The sequence below is a fragment of the Erythrolamprus reginae genome, chromosome 12, assembly GCF_031021105.1.
Source record: "Erythrolamprus reginae isolate rEryReg1 chromosome 12, rEryReg1.hap1, whole genome shotgun sequence".
NCBI lineage: Eukaryota > Metazoa > Chordata > Lepidosauria > Squamata > Dipsadidae > Erythrolamprus > Erythrolamprus reginae.
Window position 1 is genome coordinate 33,011,557 of NC_091961.1, and position 19,687 is coordinate 33,031,243.

The window sequence follows — 19,687 nt, forward strand, 5'->3', positions numbered from 1 at the left end:
CATTTTCCATTCTTTGAACTGAAGGGTGGATTATTTATTTATTTATTTATTCATTCATTCATTCATTCATTCATTTTCCATTCTTTGAAGTGAAAGGTGGATTATTTATTTATTCATTCATTCATTCATTCATTCATTCATTCATTCATTCATTCATTCATTTTCCATTCTTTGAAGTGAAGGGTGGATTATTTATTTGTTTGTTTATTTATTTATTTATTCATTCATTCATTCATTCATTCATTCATTCATTCATTCATTCCTTTTCCATTCTTTGAAGTGAAGGGTGGCAAAAGTCACTTAAATGTCTTGCTTAGTGACATAAATGCTGGGCTCAATTGTGGTTGTAAATTGAGGACTACCTATATATTGCTTCATTGCTTTGCAGCTCTTCCTTAAGTCCTCTTTAGTGTCCAGAGAGTGTTATTTGTGTGCGCAAGGAGAGAGAAAGAAAAAGAGAGAGCGAAAGAGAGAGAGAGAAGAGAGAGAAAGAGGGGGGACAGAGAGAGAAATAGAGAGGGGGAGAAAGAGAGAGAAAGAGGGGAGAGAGAAAAAGAGAGAGAGAGGATGAGAGATTAGATAGAAAGATGGGGAGAAAGAGAGAGAAAGAGAAAGAGGGGGAGAGAGAAAGAGAGGGTGGGAGAGAAAGAAAGAGAAAGAGAAGGGGAGAGAAAAAGAGGGGAGAGAGAAAGAGAAAGAGGGTGTGAGAGAGAAGTAAAGAGAGAGAGAGAAAGAGGGTGAGAAAGAGAAAGAGTGAGAAAGAGGGGGAGAGAGAAAGAGAGGGTGTGAGAGAAAGAGAGAGAAAGAGAAAGAGAAGGGGAGAGAAAAAGAGGGGAGAGAGAAAGAGAAAGAGGGTGTGAGAGAGAAGTAAAGAGAGAGAGAGAAAGAGAGGGTGAGAAAGAGAAAGAGTGAGAAAGAGAGAGAGAGAGAGGTGTGAGAGAGAAAGAGAGAAAGAGAGGGGAAGTGGGAGAGAGAAAAAGAGAGAGAGAGAATGTACAAATGGAGGGATTTGAAAAGATGCATCTTTTAGCCCAACATATTTTTTTTAATTCTTTGCCGTAGAAGTTCACTAACTGGAAAATAATCTTTTTTCAGCATTTTGCTGCTGAAGCACTTTTGATCGTCTCCGCTTCTTTTTCGTTTTTCCCCCTTGGTGCCGGTGAGTTATTCTGGGATGCTCCGCTCCATGTTTATGGCAGGAAATCTCTCTTCCCTCCTTGCTTCCCCGTCTGCCCCCAACAAAGACACACTAAATGTGGGCCTATCCATATCATTAATTAAAAGCTATAAAAAGAAGCCCAAAAGAGCATGGAAATGGAATTTGATTGCAATTTGATGCCAATACATTATGCAGCATTAATTATTAACTCGCAGGCTACATTTTAATGAAAATTATTAATATGGATTGTTTCCACTGTTTTCCTAAAGCAAGTGTTTGTTTCCATTGGGCTTTTTTAAAAATCTGGTTTGTGTGAAAAACACTAAAGGGCCTTGTACTATATTAAAAAACTACCTCACAGAAGCTTTCCAGTAGAATTCTTCTGCTTACAGAGACCCAGAGGAAAAATTGGTTAAACGTGAAGATTGCTATTGTTATAATTAGAATCCTAGAGAGGCCCCACAGAGGCTTCTCCCTGCCTTTTCTGGCCCTGTTTCCTCCCAGGAGATTCCTAGAGAGGCCCCACAGAGGCTTCTCCCTGCCTTTTCCGGCCCTGTTTCCTCCCAGGAGATTCCTAGAGAGAACCCACAGACGCTTCTCCCCACCTTTTCTGGCCCTGTTTCCTCCCAGGAGATTCCTAGAGAGGCCCCACGGAGGCTTCTCCCTGCCTTTTCTGGCCCTGTTTATCTCCAGGAGATTCCTAGAGAGGCCCCACGGAGGCTTCTCCCTGCCTTTTCTGGCCCTGTTTCTCTCCAGGAGATTCCTAGAGAGGCCCCACGGAGGCTTCTCCCTGCCTTTTCTGGCCCTGTTTCTCTCCAGGAGATTCCTAGAGAGGCCCCACGGAGGCTTCTCCCTGCCTTTTCTGGCCCTGTTTCTCTCCAGGAGATTCCTAGAGAGGCCCCATGGAGGCTTTTCCACGCCTTTTCCAGTTACAGTTTCGGAGGCTCGGGTTTGCAAGTGGAAAATGGTTCTTGAGAAGAGGCAAAAAAATCTTGAACACCCGGTTCTTATCTAGAAATGTGTGTAAGTAGAGGCATTCTTAGGTAGAGGGACCACTGTATAACCAAACCATATGTGTCTCATTCAAGCAGAATGAAAATTGTCTTTAGCAACCTTGGAGGATGTCAGGTCAAGAGGAGTCATTTTTGAAGGGTCTGAAATGACCCCAGAGTCACTCCAAGCGCAGGCTGGAAGCTGAGGGCTTCATCAGAGGCTCCAGGGCAGGTACAGTTGGAGTCATCATCACAACCTTGATTTCCAGGGTCTAATGATGGTTGATGAGTTTTTCAATGGAGAAATGTTATCAAAGAGCCTTCCAGTTGGGAAACCCTCCTACAATAAGTAAAATGTTAGAAATACGAAAGGCTGCTTACTCGCTGAATGGGGGATGTTTTCCAACCAACATTGCAGATTAAATATGATGTTGAGACTCTAGAAAGAGTGCAGAGGAGAACAACAAAGAGGATTAGGAGTCTAAAACATATGAAGAACAGTGGCAGGAACTGGACATGGCTAGTTTGATGAAAAGAAGGACCAGGGGAGACAAGATGGCAGTCTTCCAATATCTCAGGGGTTGCCACAAAGAAGAAGGAGTCAACCTCTTCTCCAAAGCACCTGAAGGCCAGAGAAGGATTAATGGAAGCACCAGCTTCCCTCTGCAATCACTTCATCTGTTTTTCCTCACTTTTATTTGATCTCCACCGTCCACATCTGGACTTTCTTAGGGCAAAGGTCTACTTAGACAGAGGTCGTTGGGGAGGTATTGTGTTCATGGATAGCTTGCTCCCATAAATGAAATAAATACAGTTATGATCTCTCTTTGAGACAGAAGCATGTTGCTTTATTCCATCAAGTCAGACAAAGCCACCGGTGTCAAGTGGTCCGTTGCATCCAAGATCAGGTAAATTTTGAGGGCACCTGAAGAACATCTTCCAGCCTTCTGCCATCTGTTTCTTGGAAAAGGATTGAAAGACCAAGGGCAGGCTAATCTCCGTACCGTGAGGAAAAAAGGCCCACGGCAATTAGACAGCCCTTTTGTAGACTGCCACTAATTAGGATTTACACGCGAGCCAAAAGATTAATTTCTCACACCAACACCGGAAAATGGCAAATCCTTTCCAATCAGGAAACTGGAAATGCCAAATTTGCGGAGAACCGAAGAGGCTGATGAAACATCTTGTTCTTAGCAGATGTCTGGTTCGGGTTTTGTTTGACTCTAAGTAAATACACTCCACCCTACAAATCAATTTGCCACCCTCTTAATTAAAAGATTCAAACACCATGAATGTCAAGGCAGGTTTGCTGGGTTCTTGCAATAAAAGCAAAGGAAATGTTAGCCCTTTCCTGCCCAGCCACACCTGGAGGGGGGGTCACTCCAAAGTTTGGCTCCAAAGAGAGAGAGGTCAGCCAAGGGACAAAGGAGGTTTATATCTATCTATCTATCTATCTATCTATCTATCTATCTATCTATCTATCTATCTATCTATCTATCTATCCCCTCTGTCTGTCTGTCCGTCCGTCCGTCCGTCCGTCTGTCCGTCCGTCCGTCTGTCCATCTGTCTGTTTTATCTATCTATCTATCTATCTATCTATCTATCTATCTATCTATCTATCTATCTATCTATCTACCTACCTCTATCTATCTATTCTATTCTGTCTATGCTATACTATACTATACTATACTATACTATACTATACTATACTATACTATACTACACTCCCTTCTTTTCTCTTCTCTACCCTACCCTACCCTACCATACCATACCATACTATTTTGATTTTTTCATTCTCTTTTCTTCTCTGCTTTTCAAGATTTTTATTAATATTGACTGTTTCTTCATTGCTTATTTGATCCCTATGACAGTCTTTAAGTGTTGTATCTCATGAATCTTGACAAATGTCTCTTTTTCTTTTATGTACACTGAGAGCATCTGCACCAAGACAAATTCCTTGTGTGTCCAATCACACTTGGCCAATAAAAATTCTATTCTATTCTATTCTATCCTATTCTCTTTTCTAGTCTATTCTCTTCATTCTATATTCTCTATTCTATTCTATTTCTCTTCTATTTTTTCATTCTCTTCTCATTCTCATTCTCTTCTATATTCTATTCTATTCTCTTTTCTAGTCTATTCTCTTCATCCTATATTCTCTATTCTCTACTATTTCTCTTCTCTTCTATTTTTTCATTCTCTCCTCATTCTCATCTCATTCTCTTCTCTTCTATATTCTATTATTCTATTCTATTCTATTCTATTCCGTGTGGGTGCTGGGCAGGGGCTGGAACTTTCGTTTGAGTGGAGAAAACCCAGCAACTTTCAGATTCAGGTCTTCCCAGATGCTGCCAACAGGGCATCTCTAATAAATTGGAGCTTTGAGGGCCATCTATAGCCTCAGAGTCTTCTTTCATTGGGGGAGTTTATTGTAATGCTGGCACTTTGATTCTCTGTTATACAAGAAAAGTAACCTGGGAAATGGAGAAAATGGATAGTTTAACTAAAGAAATAAAAAATATAGATGAGCAAGAATATATTAATTGTTGGGATAGGTTCTACAATCGGATGGAAAAAAGTTGGGGGGGGGGGAAAACAGAGAGTTAATGAATGTGAGATAATTTGGAGAGTAAATGTCAGAGGATTGGTCACCAAAGGAAAAACAAAGAAAGAGATCTACCAGAATAAGATTTTTGCTAAGATTTGACGTATATTATGTAAATGCAATCCATGTAATAGAATATAAGCACTGTTAGAATTTTATTACAGGCGTGTCACAAATTGTCTAACTTTTATTTTAATGGTTTTTGTGTGTGTGTGTTTTGTTGTTTGTATTTTGTGTGTTACAAATAAAGTTTTTTTTTTTTAAACGGAGAAGGTTGCACAAGAGTTTGCTTCAAGTTTGTTCTTTCCAAGAGCCGCTGAGATGGCTACTCCACTCTTACTCGCCCCTCAAGTTCGCAAATGAAATCCCAGAAAAAAAGAAACTCCATTTCCATGTCATTTTATTAGTTGGCTCGTACAATTTCTGCAGCATCTTACAAAAATACTGTGAATTTGGTGGAGGGTGACCATAACAGCACCGGCCACGGATGGGTCGACCATTCTCGCTGATGACTTGAGGATGGGGGATTTTTTGTCCTAGGAGAGGTTGAAAAGGTTTCAGCAGAAAGTGGTTCTCCCACCACCTCAGTCCGAGCTAGCTGACCAGAGACCCTGTGGAATTACTCCCTAGTAACCGAGTCACCATTTTTGCAAAGAAAAGGGTAAGACGTCTAAGGAGACCTGGCTATCACAGGAGCATTCAAGATAGAAATAGGAGGAAGATCTAATGTCAGTGGTTCTCAACCTGGGGGTCAGTCAGGACCCCTTTGAGGGTCGAATGACTGTTTCACAGGGGTCACCTAAGATCCTGGTGGGAGAAAAGTCCAGTTTCCCCTGGTGTTAGGAACTAAAGCTTCTATTCTGGCGCCTTGGAACATATTTTAACAATCCGACCAATCAGGTGTTTACAGTGGGGGAGTCCTTCTGACCTTCCTGCCAATCAGCTTCAAGCTCTTTTGGGAGAATTGGCGCTAGACTTATGGTTGGGGGTCACCACAACATGAGGAGCTATATTAAGGGGTCGCGGCACTAGAAGGTTGAGAACCACTGATCTCTGTGGACTTTATTTGGTTTCCCTAAGAAATTGCCAGAAGGATATTTCAGGAGAGTCAAAGAAGGATGCCAATACTTTTTAAAATTTTAACAGAAGATCTGGAAGAAAGAGGGGGGAAAAACCCACCCCCAAAAAATCCCTTCAACCTGGAACTGAGTTACATAGATTTTTCTGCCCTGAAGAAAATCAGACTCGGGGGTTTTTTCCCTGAAAAAACTTCTTGCAAACATCAAGTCCCAGATGTTCTGCTTTAAGGAAAACACGATCTTGACAGACATGAAACCAGCACACCAGACAAAAATCACGTCTGATGCTCTTTCGTCCAAATAACCTTTCCAATGACTTTCCCCCTCCCGTGTGGCTTAGAAACATAGAAGATTGACAGCAGAAAAAGACCTCCTGGCCCATCCAGTCTGCCCTTCTACTATTTCCTGTATTTTATCTTAGGGTGGATCTATGTTTATCCCAGGCATGTTTCAATTCAGTGACTGTGGATTCTTCTTCCTTTCTTCCTTCCTTCCTTCTTTCCTCCCTCCCTCCTTCCTTCCTTCTCTTTCTTTCCTTCCTTCTTTCTCTTCCTTCCTTCTCTTTCTTTCTTCCCTCACTTCCGTCCACATTCATAGAAGCATAGAAGATTGACGGCAGAAAAAGACCTCCTGGTCCATCCAGTCTGCCCTTCTACTATTTCCTGTATTTTATCTTAAGGTGGATCTATGTTTATCCCAGGCATGTTTCAATTCGATTACTGTGGATTTATGTGGGTTGACTTGCAAAGTTGCACTAGGTTGGGAACAAAGCAGGTGGGATGGTGTAACCTGTCGCCGTGTCACCTGTCTAAACAGGTGTGCCCACCGAGCACCGCAGATTATGCAAGCTGGAGTTTTTCTCATCACCCAAGAAATGTAGGGCACATTCTATTATTGGGGACCAGCATTATCGGGGTTACTACCTGTTATGTGCCACACTGCGCACCGGTAGCAAAAATTGAGCTGCACACACAGCTTTTCATCATTGGCGTACATGTGCATCCCAGTGGGATTTTGCTTCTGCGCATTGAAAGGAAGCGAGATTTTGTAATGAGAAGCATGTGCAAGAAAAAGGAGTTTTTATGCATATGCTCTGGGAATGTGTTGAAGTTCAAAAATTTTGGAAGGAAGTACAGAATGAAATTAACAATATGCTAAACATTAATTGGATAATCACGAAAGAATTAGCAACACTAGTTAAACATGGGGAATCACGAGAATTTAAAGAAATCAAAACAGCAGCTTTGGAAAGCGCTCAAGCGGTAGTGGTATTAGGGTGGAAGGACAGCAATAAATGGACAATCCAGAATTGGTACTAGTAGTACATGGTGGACCACATCCACTTCGAAATTATGGAAATAAGATTAAATAACTTGGATGAAAATAAATTGGAGAAGCTGATGGCACGATGGAATAAGGTGAAAAATTATATCTTAAGTAGAATTTATGACGACAATGTGAAAAATAAATTCCAATCACTTTTTGTATGTAAAGAAATGTAAACTGGAGCCAAGGAAGAAATTGTATTACTTATTGTAAATAATTTAACCCCCTAAATGGTGGTGGGGTTTATTGGTGTCGGGCACTTTTTCTTTAAGATTGTTTTGTTTGTTTGTTGTAATAAAAATTTAATAAAAATATTTTTTTTTAAAAAGGAAGCACGTGCAAGAGAGATTTTGGTGGTGTTTCCCTTCCGCGCATGCCCCCCCAATAATCGCTATTTTATGTATAGTTTGTTTGGATTGTATGACTGTTTTTTTATAAGGGTTTTTAAAATTACTTGTGAGCCGTTACGAGTCTTCAGAGAGGGGCGGCATACAAGTCTAATAAATAATAATAATAATTTGCACACTGGCATGTGGTCAAGTTTTGGCAGTTGGAAGATAGAATTCTTGGGGATTGACTGTTGGTCAATCTGCATCATAGAGAGCAGATGAATACAGAAATATAGTTATACTGTCGAGTTGTGTATTTGTGTAAATATGAAACCTGTTCAATGATAAAAGAAGAAATAAAACCATAAGTATTATATTGGAGTCATTGTATTTGTACCCAATATAACATAGAAGCACGGTTCTGCTATGAACAGGCTCTGCTGGATGAAGTGAAGAACATCTCTTATAACCATAAATCACATAGAAATCCAACAACTCTCAGTTGTGTTGGGGGCATTGGTGACCCAAGTGGGGCTGTGGGATCTTCCTGCAACCCTCTGCCGGCAAAATAGTAGCTCGGGGAAAGATGCACGCAGCCCTCCCAGGCTCCGTTTTCGCCCACAAAGGCCTCCTCCATCACAGTCAGAAACCATCCTTCCCTTTGGCTTGGTTGAGATGTCTCCAGACGTTAATTCAGTATTAAGTGCCCGACAAGGCCCATATCGTTCCATCCGCCCTTCCATCCTTCCTTCCCTCCCTCCCTGTCAGAACTGATTTACTCTCCACAAAATTCATTCCTGGGATCGGAGAAGTTGCTGTCAACCACATATGCTGGTGTAGGTGAGCAGAGATGGCTTTTTAATGGCAATGCATTCCATGCAAAACGAGATTGGTTGGTCATCATCCTTTTTCTTTTTTTTTTGGCTTGGGCTTCTGCTCAGTTCATTCTGTTTTAATTCTATGTACATTGGCATCGTATAAATAAACATTTTCGCTTCTCCCCTCCCGCCCTGAGATGTCATTCTCTCCCAGCCTCTCCCTCCTTCCTTTTCCTTTGACGTGTCTTGTGGCAATGGTGTTGCGTCTACTCTAAGCCTTGACAGAAGCTGCAGGATTTGGCCTTGGCTGTTTGATGGACCCCTCCCCACAGTGTCCCTGAAGTCTGAAGGCAATGCCAACGCGGAGACAATTCCTGAGAAAGCTGTTTCTTCCTTGAAGAAGGAAGCTTCTTCCTCCTGGTGCAAAGCAGACATGAATGGGGAGGGGGGGCGTCTTTGGTGAGAAATAGACCATAAGAGCAAGGTGTGAACAAGTCATGGTCCCTCCTTCTTGAGCTCAGCTGAAATTGGTGATGAATCCCATGGAGATCTTCTTGATCCGATGCAACTGGTGGTGGTGGAGATCCCATGGAGATCTTCTTGATCCGATGCAACTGGTGGTGGTGGAGATCCCATGGAGATCTTCTTGATCCTATGCAACTGGTGGTGGTGGAGATCCCATGGAGATCTTCTTGACCCCATGCAACTGCTGTTGGTGAGACTTGGCTTGTTGGCTTTCTCCTCTCGGCAGAACACAGAGGTTGCCCTTGAAGCAACTCTCCCGTCCGAGTCTCCTCGAGTTTCAATTGCTTCCTTGAGTGCAAGGCAACCTTGGACCATGACAGCTGTGGTTCCCCAGTTGTAAAACATATATATATTGGCATGGCACTCTCAAACTGGGTTCTCCAACACACAGCCTTAATCTGGCCGGGGGATTCCGGCAACTGACCTTCAGGCAGAAGTTAGCAATGAAGGATCTTCATAAAAGCTCTCCGGAACTCAATGTTGAAGGTGGTGTAGATGATGGGATTGACGGCGCTGTTCACGTATCCGAGCCATGTGAAGGCACTGTACATGACCTGTGGGATTTTGCAGTTGCAGTGCATATTCAGGATGTGGGTGATGAAGAAAGGGAGCCAACAGATGATGAAGACACCTGCAGGAGGACCAAGAAAAGAGGCGAGGTGGGTTTTCGTGCAAAATTGGGGGGGGAGGGAAGAAAGCAAACCAAGTGAAGGGATGGCAATTAGGAAAAGGTGAGATTGTGCAAAATTAAGCAAACTTACATTAGAATTACAGAACAGACAAGATAAAGAACATTATACCGTAGGGGGGAAACCATACCCTGAGTCTTCGGAGAGGGGCGGCATACAAATCTAATAAATTGAATTGAATTGAAACGACACTGCTCAAAAAAATAAAGGGAACACTCCAAAACCCATCCTAGATCTGAAGGAATGAAATATTCTCATGGAATTCTTTCTTCTATGCAAAATTGAATGTGCACAACATCAGATGAAATTGATTGTCCATCAGTGTTGCTTCCTAAGTGGACAGTTTGATTTCACAGAAGTTTAATTTACTTGGAGTTATATTTATTTATTTATTTATTTATTTAATTTATTTATTTATTCATTTGCCCAATACACAAATACATAGGAAGAGAAATAGACATGTGATAATATAAAAGAGGGTGAAAGTGAACTTAGAGGAGAGGATATTTGAAAGAAAGAAAATATATATGATAAGTGAAAGAGAGGAAAGACAATTGGACAGGGGATGAAAGGCACACCAGTGCACTTATGTACGCCCCTTACTGGCCTCTTAGGAACCTGGAGAGGTCAATCCTGCAGAGTCTAAGGGAGAAATATTGGGGGTTAGGGGTTGACACAATTGAGTCTGGTAATGAGTTCCACGCTTCGATAACTCGATTGTTGAAATCATATTTTTTACAGTCAAGTTTGGCGCGGTTCGTATTAAGTTTGAATCTGTTGCGTGCTCTTGTGTTATTGTGGTTGAAGCTGAAGTAGTCATTGACCGGTAGGACGTTGCAGCATATGGTCTTGTGGGCAATACTCAAATGGTGTTTTAGGCGCCGTAGTTCTAGGCTTTCTAGGCCCAGGATTGTTAGTCTATTTTCGTAGGATATTCTGTTTTGAGGGGAGGAGTGAAGGGCTCTTCTGGTGAAGTATCTTTGGACGTTTTCAAGGGTGTTGATGTCTGAGATGTGGTATGGGTTCCAGACAGATGAGCAGTAGTCTAGGATGGGTCTGTTGTTCTGTTTAAGTGCCCCCTTTATTTTTTTTGAGCAGAATATATAGTTGGATAGAAAAGAAAAAAAAGACTCAAATTAACCTTAAAGAAAACGGGGAAGAGAAACGGGTCTGAAGCCGTCGCTTCCACAAGGGAGGTCGGACCCAACTCTTACCTAGCACAATGGCCAGCATTTGAGTGGCCTTTTTTTCCTTCTGTTGGGAAAACTTCCTTCGGCTCATCGTTTTCAGGGAAGTCCTGGTTTTGCCATTGGACATCGTCTGAATCTCAAAGACCTTCCCTTTTTTGGAATTGTCCATGGTGTGTCCATTCTTCTGCGCATCGAGGGGGCTGCTTTCAGGGGCCGGGGGAGTCACATTGGCACAGGGGGCGGAAGCTGCGGGCTCGGCTGCCTCCATCTCACTTGGCAGAGGGGGCTGAGCACTGTTCTTTGGTGGGCTGGTGCTGGTGGCCATCTCCATCTCTTCCATGGTGTCCAGGGCCTCCTACACAATGGTCAGAAATGTCAGGCTCTTTAATCCAACAAATACTGAGACAAGGGAAAGAAATATAAAGCCGTACATGAAATAGGACCAGGTTACATGCGGGACCGCCTTCTGCCACATGAATCCCAGCGTCCGGTCAGGTCCCACAATATTGGCCTTCTTCAGGTCCCGTCATTTGACGGGTCCTAGGGGAAGAGCCTTCTCTGTGGTGGCCCCAGCCCTCTGGAATCAACTCCCCCCCCCAGAGATTCACTCTGCCCCCACCCTCCTTGCCTTTCGTAAGAACTTGAAAATGCACTTAGGTCTGTCCAGTAAATGTATTGGATGTGACAGTATGTATGTGGTTGTTCAATTTGAAATGACTAGTTTTAAGGTAATTTTTAAATTAATTGTTCTTTTAATTGGCTTAGGAGTGTTTTATATTGTATCTTTTTTTTATCAAAATGTTGTGAGCCGCCCCGAGTCCACAGAGAGGGACAGCTTATAAGTCCAATAAATAAATAATAAATAAATAAATATGTACAGAGAAAATCTCCTTCCAGTTAGTCAGTGTATTGAAAATTTATTTTAGCAAGGTCCAGAATGGAAGGTGGCTAATAGAAACATAGGAACATAGAAGACTGATGGCAGAAAAAGACCTCCTGGTCCATTCAGTCTGCCCTTATACTATATCCTGTATTTTATCTTAGGGTGGATCTGTTTATCCCAGGCATGTTTACATTCAGTGACTGTGGATTCTTCCTTCCTTCCTTCCTTCCTTCCTTCCTTCCTTCCTTCCTTCCTTCCTTCCTGCCTTCCTGCCTTCCTCCCTTCCTTCCTCATTCGTAGAAATGTAGAAACATAGAAGGTTGACGGCAGAAAAAGATCTCCTGGTCCATCCAGTCTGCCCTTCTACTATTTCCTGTATTTTATCTTAGGGTGGATCTGTGTTTATCCCAGGCATGTTTCAATTCGGTTCCTGTGGATTTAAGAGATGGTTTGTGGAAAGAGGTGAGGTTTGTCATAGGTAGGGCACAATCTCCTCATACAAGTTGAAGGCTTGTTACAGTTTTGTGTACAAATGGACGTCCATCTCCTATTTCCTGTGGTTAAACATTGAAAGGCCAAGGGTGGCTAAAATGAAGCCTCTGGGTAGGTTTGGGGTGCTTAGCATGGACACTCACCACTTTGCCCTTGTGGACCGGGAAGCTCCCGTTGCTCTTCACAAGGAGCGTGCAGAGCCGGACATCTCCGGGATGGGTGCATTGTTCCTGAAGAAGAGGAAAGAGAAAGAAAGAAGAAGAAGAAGGGTGGTTGGCATAAGACAGCAAGTGTCCAGAATAGAACCACGGACAAAGATCTGGAGATCAGGACAAGAGACCATGAAAAAGTCTGTAGAGATTCTCCATCATCCAAGTCATGGTTGTCCCAACGGTGCTTTTTCCAGGAGGCAACTGGATTCTTTCTTTCTTTCTTTCTTTCTTTCTTTCTTTCTTTCTTTCTTTCTTTCTTTCTTTCTGCTTTCTTCCTTCCTTCCTTCCAATCTTTTTTCTTTCTTTCTTTCCTTCCTACTTTCCTTCCTTCCTTCTTTCTTTCTTTCTTTCTTTCTGTTTTCTTTCTTTCTGTTTTCTTTCTTTTTTCCTTCCTATCTTTTTTCTTTCTTTCCTTCCTACTTTCCTTCCTTCTTTCTTTCTTCCTATCTTTTTTCTTTCTTTCTTTCCTTCTTTCTTTCCTTCTTTCTTTCTTTCTTTCTTTCTTCTTTTCTCCCTTCCTTCCTTCCTTCCTTCCATCCTTTATTTCTTTCCTTCTTTCTTTCTTTCTTTCTTTTATCTTTCCTTACTTCCTTTCTATCTTTCTACAAGTTCAGTTGTAGATAATGATTACAATGATTAAAGCGTCGATGGGTAAAAACATACTATTGAATTGTTTCCTATTTTGAAAGTAATGAAGGATCATGCTAGAGAAGGAAGGACAATAAAATAAACTATTAAGGATTCAATAAACAGTGCATAAACTTACTACCCCCATTACTGCCATTGATTTGGAAGGAGAGAGGAAACCTTCGCGAGGGAATCGGCGCGTAACTGGGCAAGTGGGGCAGAGAAGAGGGAGACTGGGAAGAGGCAGGTGGGGGGGTTACCTTCAAGGGGGCCTGCGTGTCGGCGTCCAGGCCCACGTGGCTGGAGATGCGCTTGGTGTTCACCCGTTTCCTGCGTTTCCGCAACACTATGTAGATCTGCACGTACACCAGCAGTGTGACAATGAAAGGAACGTAGAAGGAGACGATAGAAGAATACACAACAAAGGCAGGGTTGGCAATGATACACTCATTCTTCTCTGGAAGACACAAGAGAGGGCAGGAACGTTGCCCCAACCATTAGGAGCTACAGTCAGCCTGGGGGGTCCAGAGAGCTCTGGGTTCAAGAAGGGCAGCAAGAGGTTCCTTTGGAACGCACAGTTTTGTACTGAATGATAACAGATTAGGCAAGTAGCTCAATTTTCATCTCATCTTCACCCTTTTGTTCGAAGGAATGGACTTTCTAAGGAGATTTTCCATTTAATAATAATAGTATAGTAATAAGAGAGTTGGAAGGGACCTCGGAGGTCTTCTAGTCCAACCCCCTGCTTAGGCAGGAAACCCTACACTACTTCAGACAGATGGTTATCCAACATCTGCTTAAAAACTTCCAGTGTTGGGGCATTCACAACTTCTGGAGGCAAGGAGTTCCACTGATTCATTGTTCTCACTGTCAGGAAATTTCTCCATAGTTCTAAGTTGCTCCTCCCCTTGTTTAGACAGCATAAAAAGACCTCATGGTCTATTTAGTCTCCCCTTATACTATTTCTTGTATTTTATCTTAGGATGGATCTATGTTTATCCCAGACATGTTTAAATTCAGTTCCTGTGGATTTACCAACTACGTCTGCTGGAAGTTTGTTCCAAACATTTACTACTCTTTCAGTCAAATGATATTTTCTCACGTTGCTTCTGATCTTTCCCCCAACTAACCTCAGATTGTGCCCCCTTGTTCTTGTGTTCACTTTCCTATTAAAAACACTTCCCTCCTGAACCTTATTCAACCCTTTAACAGTTTAGTTTCCACCCACTGCTTCTTGTTCTACCCTCAGGTGCTTTGGAGAATAGTTGATTCCTTCTTTTTTGTGGCAACCCCTGAGATATTGGAAGGCTGCTATCATGTCTCCCCTGGTCCTTCTTTTCATTAAACTAACCATGCCCAGTTCCTGCAACCTTTCTTCATATGTTTTGGCCTCTAGTCCCCTAATCATCTTTGTCTCACTTCTCTGCATTTTTTTTAGAGTCTCAATATCCTTTTTGCATCGTGGCAACCAAAACTAAATCCACGAAGGGGATTTGATGGAGAGAACTGAAGAACAGCCAAGGCTTTTACTCATATTTAAATAAAGAGTAATTGTGAATTGGGGGAGCTTCCCCTTTTATGCATGCTGCAGAATTCCCTATGACTCTCCACTGTGATCAAGATCTCTTCCTGCGTCTGTGCAACTGTTCCTGTCTCCCTCTCAGCCTTCTCACATGCACATTGAGGATTGGATCATCAATCACCCCCTCCTCACCCGCCCCAAAGGAGGCCCTAACTGGGGGCTTCATGGGCATTGCAGGGGCCTCCACTTCTACCTCTCCACCACCTGCAGCTTCCATCCCTCCTTCCCCCTCACTGTCTGAACCCTCCGATAGCTACACATGTCTCCGATGCTCCGACGGACCTGGTTGCTCTGGCTCAACGTCTGTTACCAGAGGAGCTGGCTGTGATCGAACCACAACACTGGGGATTTTATCTCTGCACATTTCCTTCCTTGGTTCAGTGGGAAAAGTGTGGCTTTTTCAGGACAGAGATGGGGAACTTTATTTCCACCCCGAGCGAGTCTCCTGCCCTCTTGCCCACCTGTGTTGTTCAGCCCGAACATCAGAGGGCAGGAGATGGCGAAGGAGAGGATCCACACCACGGCAATCATCCCACTGACTCTGCGCTTGGAGCTGTAGCGGGTGTTGTACAGCATGGGCATGGCCACAGCAGTGTACCTGTGGGAAAGGACACAACAGGAACAGGGAGGGGGACATGAGGAGCATCTCCCATCTCTTGGAAACAAGCAATAGCAATTGCATTTGGACTTATATACCACTTCATGGTGCTTTTCCAGCCCTCTCTAAGCAGTTTACAGAGTCAGACTCTTGCCCCCAACAATCTGGGTCTTCATTTGACCCATCAAGGAAGGAAGGAAGGCTGAGTCAATCTTGAGCTGGTTAGGATCGAACTACCAACAGTGTGCATTTATGAAGCAATATCACATAGACTTATATACCACTTCATGGTGCTTTACAGCCCCCTTTGAGCGGTTTACAGAATCAGCATATTGCCCCCAACAATCTGGGTTCTCATTTGACCCACCTCGGAAGGATGGAAGGCTGAGTTAACCTTGAGCCGGTGGTGAGATTTGAACTGGTGAACTACAGCTTGCAGTACTGCGCTCTAACCACTGTGCCACCCCAGCTGTGCCATCCCTTCCTTCCTTCCTTCCTTCCTTCTATCTCTATCTCTTTGTCTCTGTCTCTCTTTCTTTTTCTCTCTCTCTCCTTCCTCCCTTCCTTCCTCCCTTCCTTCCTTCCTCCCTCTTTCTTTCTTTTTTCCTTCATTTCTTTCTTCTTTCCTTCCTTCCTTCCTTCCTTTCTTATATACCACTTCCTAGTGCTTTTGCAGCCCTCTCTAAGCGGTTTACAGAATCAGCCTCTTGCCCCCAATGATCTGGGTCCTCATTTGACCCACCTTGGAAGGATGGGAGGCTGAGTCAGCCTGGAGCCGGTAGTGAGATTTGAACTGCTGAACTACAGCTTGCAGTACTGCGCTCTAACCACTGCACCACCACTGCTCAGCAAGAGCGAAGGCCGAGAAGTGGGTCCAGAGTTGGCAAGGTTATGGAGAGAAAATAAAAGAGTGTGTGTAGGGGGGGGATCTGGAGGCCCGAGCGCACGTCTCACCTGTCAATGCTGATGGCGCAGAGGTTCAGAATGCTGGCTGTGCACATCATCACATCCAGGGTGACAAAGATGTCACAGTGGATGCGGCTGAAGCGCCACTCGCCGACCACCTGGAAAGAGACAGGAGAAAGGGACAAGTCGAGATCTCCAAGAAGGTGAGCGTGGATCAACCATGTGCGTGGGAGTGCATGTGCTCCTGTGCATGAAACATTGTGAGATTCATTCTCTTTTGCTCAATCCTTTATTCCGACTTTGGCTGCAATTCTGCCGGCAGCATCAGGCAAATATTTTATCAGCACTGGGTGGACGAAGGAGCTCCTGCTCTGCAACTCTTCAGGATCATTGGAAATTAATGTGCTGAGCGGTCAGTACCTCCTCAGCCCCCTGACCCAAAGCCCTTGTCTCCAGAGAAAGGGGCATTTGGGTTCATGGGATACCTTAGAAGCATAGAAGATTGACAGCAGAAAAAGACCCTCACGGTCCATCCAGTCTGCCCTTACACTATTTCCTGTATTTTATCCTAGGATGGATCTATGTTTATCCCAGGCAGGTTTACATTCAGCCACTGTGGATTGACCAACCACGTCTGCTGGGAATTTGTTCCAAGCATCTACTACTCTTTCAGTCAAATAATATTTTCTCACGTTGCTTTTGATCTTTCCCCCAACTAACTTCAGATTGTGTCCCCTTGTTCTTGTGTTCCCTTTCCTATTAAAAACACTTCCCTCCTGGACCTTATTTAACCCTTTCACATATTTAAATGTTTCGATCCTGTCCACCCTTTCCCTTCTGTCCTCCAGACTCTAGAGATTATTATTGTTATTATTATTTATTTATTAGATTTGTATGTCGCCCCTCTCCAAAGACTCGGGGCAGCTCATGGAGTTCATGAAGTCTTTCCTGGTAAGTTTTATGCTTAAGACCTTCCACCATTTTTGTAGCCCGTCTTTGGACCCCTTCAATGTGATCCATCTCTTTTTGTACCTTTGATTTTTATACCTTTGATTTTGACCAGCTTTGCCATCTCAGGGAGCCCCTCCTTCCTCACCAGTAACAACATGGAGAAAAGACATCCAAACTGCAACCCATTCCACTTAGAGCTTCGGGCTCTCGTAAAAAACTGATTTAAAAGCACAGCTTGTAAACCTGATCTTTTGAAATGCAGAAACACAGAATATTCATTGCTTATGGCAATGAACCTGCTGTTTTCTCTTGCGTCTCTCCAACGGACACATTCCTAACCACGTAACCGCATCCATGTTCACTATGCTTCGTGAATGCAACCAAGCGGATCCCAGCACGCATTTCCCCGACAAATAACAACGATGGTTGAAATTGCACAACTCTCTGCGGAATAGTTGCGAGGGGGCTTGGGGTAGAGACGTTTTATTAGTCTCAGCGATTGGAGGCACCAGGAGATCTTGCCTGGGCTTGGAAGCTAAAGAGGGTGAGCTTTCCAAGACTGGTTACTGTCCCAGGGAAATCCCAGCCTACTTGCTAGATTGGTGTTCTGGGCACGGCCCTTGGAGCGAAACCCCGGACTCAAAAATCCCAAGGAGAACTTCCACGGGTGCAGACCTGATATTTAATTGGCAGCCTTCAAGAGACACCTTACATCACGTACATTATATTTCTTTTGGTTGCCCACATTTTCCTGCTTCCAAAGAAACCTTCATGGAATGAACATAAGAACATAAGAATCTAAGAAGAGCCCTGCTGAATCGGGCCAAAGCCCATCGAGTCCAGCATTCTGTGGCCCACCAATTGTCCATGGGGATCTTGAGTAGAAAGAGAATGCAAAACCCTCCCTTTCCCTGGACCCCAAACAAATGGTACTCAAGGGAACCCTGCCTGCCTCAACCAACATAGAGGCGGCAATTGGACATCCGTTTCAATAACCACCGATACACTTGGCATCCCTGAATCTGTCTCATCCTGCCTTGAAGCTCTCCAGGCTGACAGCTGTCACGACCTCATCTGGAAGGGAATCCCATCAACCAAGGACCCTCTGGATGAATGTTTCCCTTTATTTGTCCTCACTTTCTTACCTATGAGCTTTAGGGAGGGCGCCCTCGTCCTAGTATTGTGTGATAGAGAAAATAATTTTTCTCTATCTACCTTTTCTATCCCATGCATAATTTTATACACTTCAATCAAGTCTCCCCTTAAACGCTGACTTTCAAGGCTGAAGAGACCAAGGTGTTGCAACCTGGTTTCCTAAGGGAGGGGCTCCATTTCCTCGATCATTCTTGTTGCCCCTTTTTTGCCCCTTTTCCAGTTCCATTTATATCCTCCTTGAGGTGCAGTGACCAGAACTGTACACAGGACTCCAAGTGAGGTCTCACCATTGATTTGTACAGAGGAAATACAACACTTTCTGACTTATTTTCGATTCCCTTCCTAACCATGCCAATCTGGCTGAAGAGACCAAGGTGCTGCAACCTGGTTTCCTAAGGGAGGGGCTCCATTTCCTTGACCATTCCTGTTGCCCTTTTTTGCACCTACAACGGACCTCTGCCAGGCCTCCAGAAGACCTGAGGTTGCAATCGTAACCTTCTTACCTCCATGTAGACCACCCAGGGCATCACCAGAGTAGCCACAAGCAGGTCAGCCACAGCAAGGCTGACAATCAGGTAGTTGGTGGTGGTCTGCAGGGCTTTCTCCTTCGACACGGCCATGCAGACCAGAACGTTGCCGAAGACGATGACAAAAATGAGGAGAGTTAGCAGCATGGCGTAGTAGTTGTACTGGGTGGGCTTTTGCTCCAGGTCGGAGCCGTTGAGAGTCCTGTTTTCATAGCTGTCATTGTACCAGGAGATATTTGGGAAATCCATGGAGAAGAAGCACCCTCGGTTTGGTCACCTGCTTGGGATGAAGGAATACGTCAAGGTGTGGGTCAACATTCCACACTGGTCAAGCAACCAAACTTTCCTAATAAGATTTATCCTTAAGACCTTCCACCATTTTTGTAGCCCGTCTTTGGACCCGTTCAATTTTATCAATATCTTTTGGTAGGGGAGGTCTCCAGAACTGGACACAGTAGTCCAAAGTTGTGTTCTGTTTTTGTCCTTGTCTTTGTTTATTTATTTTATGGTGTTTGTTTGTTTGTTTTCTTCATGTAAATAATTAATAAACATAGAAACATAGAAGACTGACGGCAGAAAAAGACCTCATGGTCCATCTAGTCTGCCCTTATACTATTTCCTGTATTTTATCTTACAATGGATATATGTTTATCCCAGGCATGTTTACATTCAGTTACTGTGGATTTATCAACCACGTCTGCTGGAAGTTTGTTCCAAGGATCTACTACTCTTTCAGTAAAATAATATTTTCTCATGTTGCTTTTGATCTTTTCCCCAACTAACTTCATATTGTGTCCCCCTTGTTCTTGTGTTCACTTTCCTATTAAAAACACTTCCCTCCTGGACCTTATTTAACCCTTTCATATATTTAAATGTTTCGATCATGTCCCCCCTTTTCCTTCTGTCCTCCAGACTCTACAGATGGAGTTCATGAAGTCTTTCCTGATACGTTTTATGCTGAAGACCTTCCACCATTCTTGTAGCCCATCTTTGGACCCCTTCAATTTTGTCAATATCTTTTTGTAGGTGAGGTCTCCAGAAC

The 19,687-nt window shown here is 43.5% G+C and overlaps 1 protein-coding gene across 1 annotated transcript; it reads right to left on the minus strand.

Moving 5' to 3' along the window:
• Positions 1-7,864: 7,864 nt before the first annotated feature.
• DRD2 (dopamine receptor D2) lies at positions 7,865-18,919 on the minus strand. The gene is made up of 7 exons (XM_070765597.1): positions 18,622-18,919; positions 16,061-16,170; positions 14,970-15,106; positions 13,187-13,383; positions 12,231-12,317; positions 10,737-11,067; positions 7,865-9,464 (listed from the first exon to the last, which is right to left on the minus strand). Exons 1-7 carry the CDS (start codon positions 18,892-18,894, stop codon positions 9,271-9,273), a joined length of 1,329 nt encoding a protein of 442 aa, XP_070621698.1. The 5' UTR covers positions 18,895-18,919; the 3' UTR covers positions 7,865-9,270.
• Between the last annotated feature and the right edge of the window lie 768 nt (positions 18,920-19,687).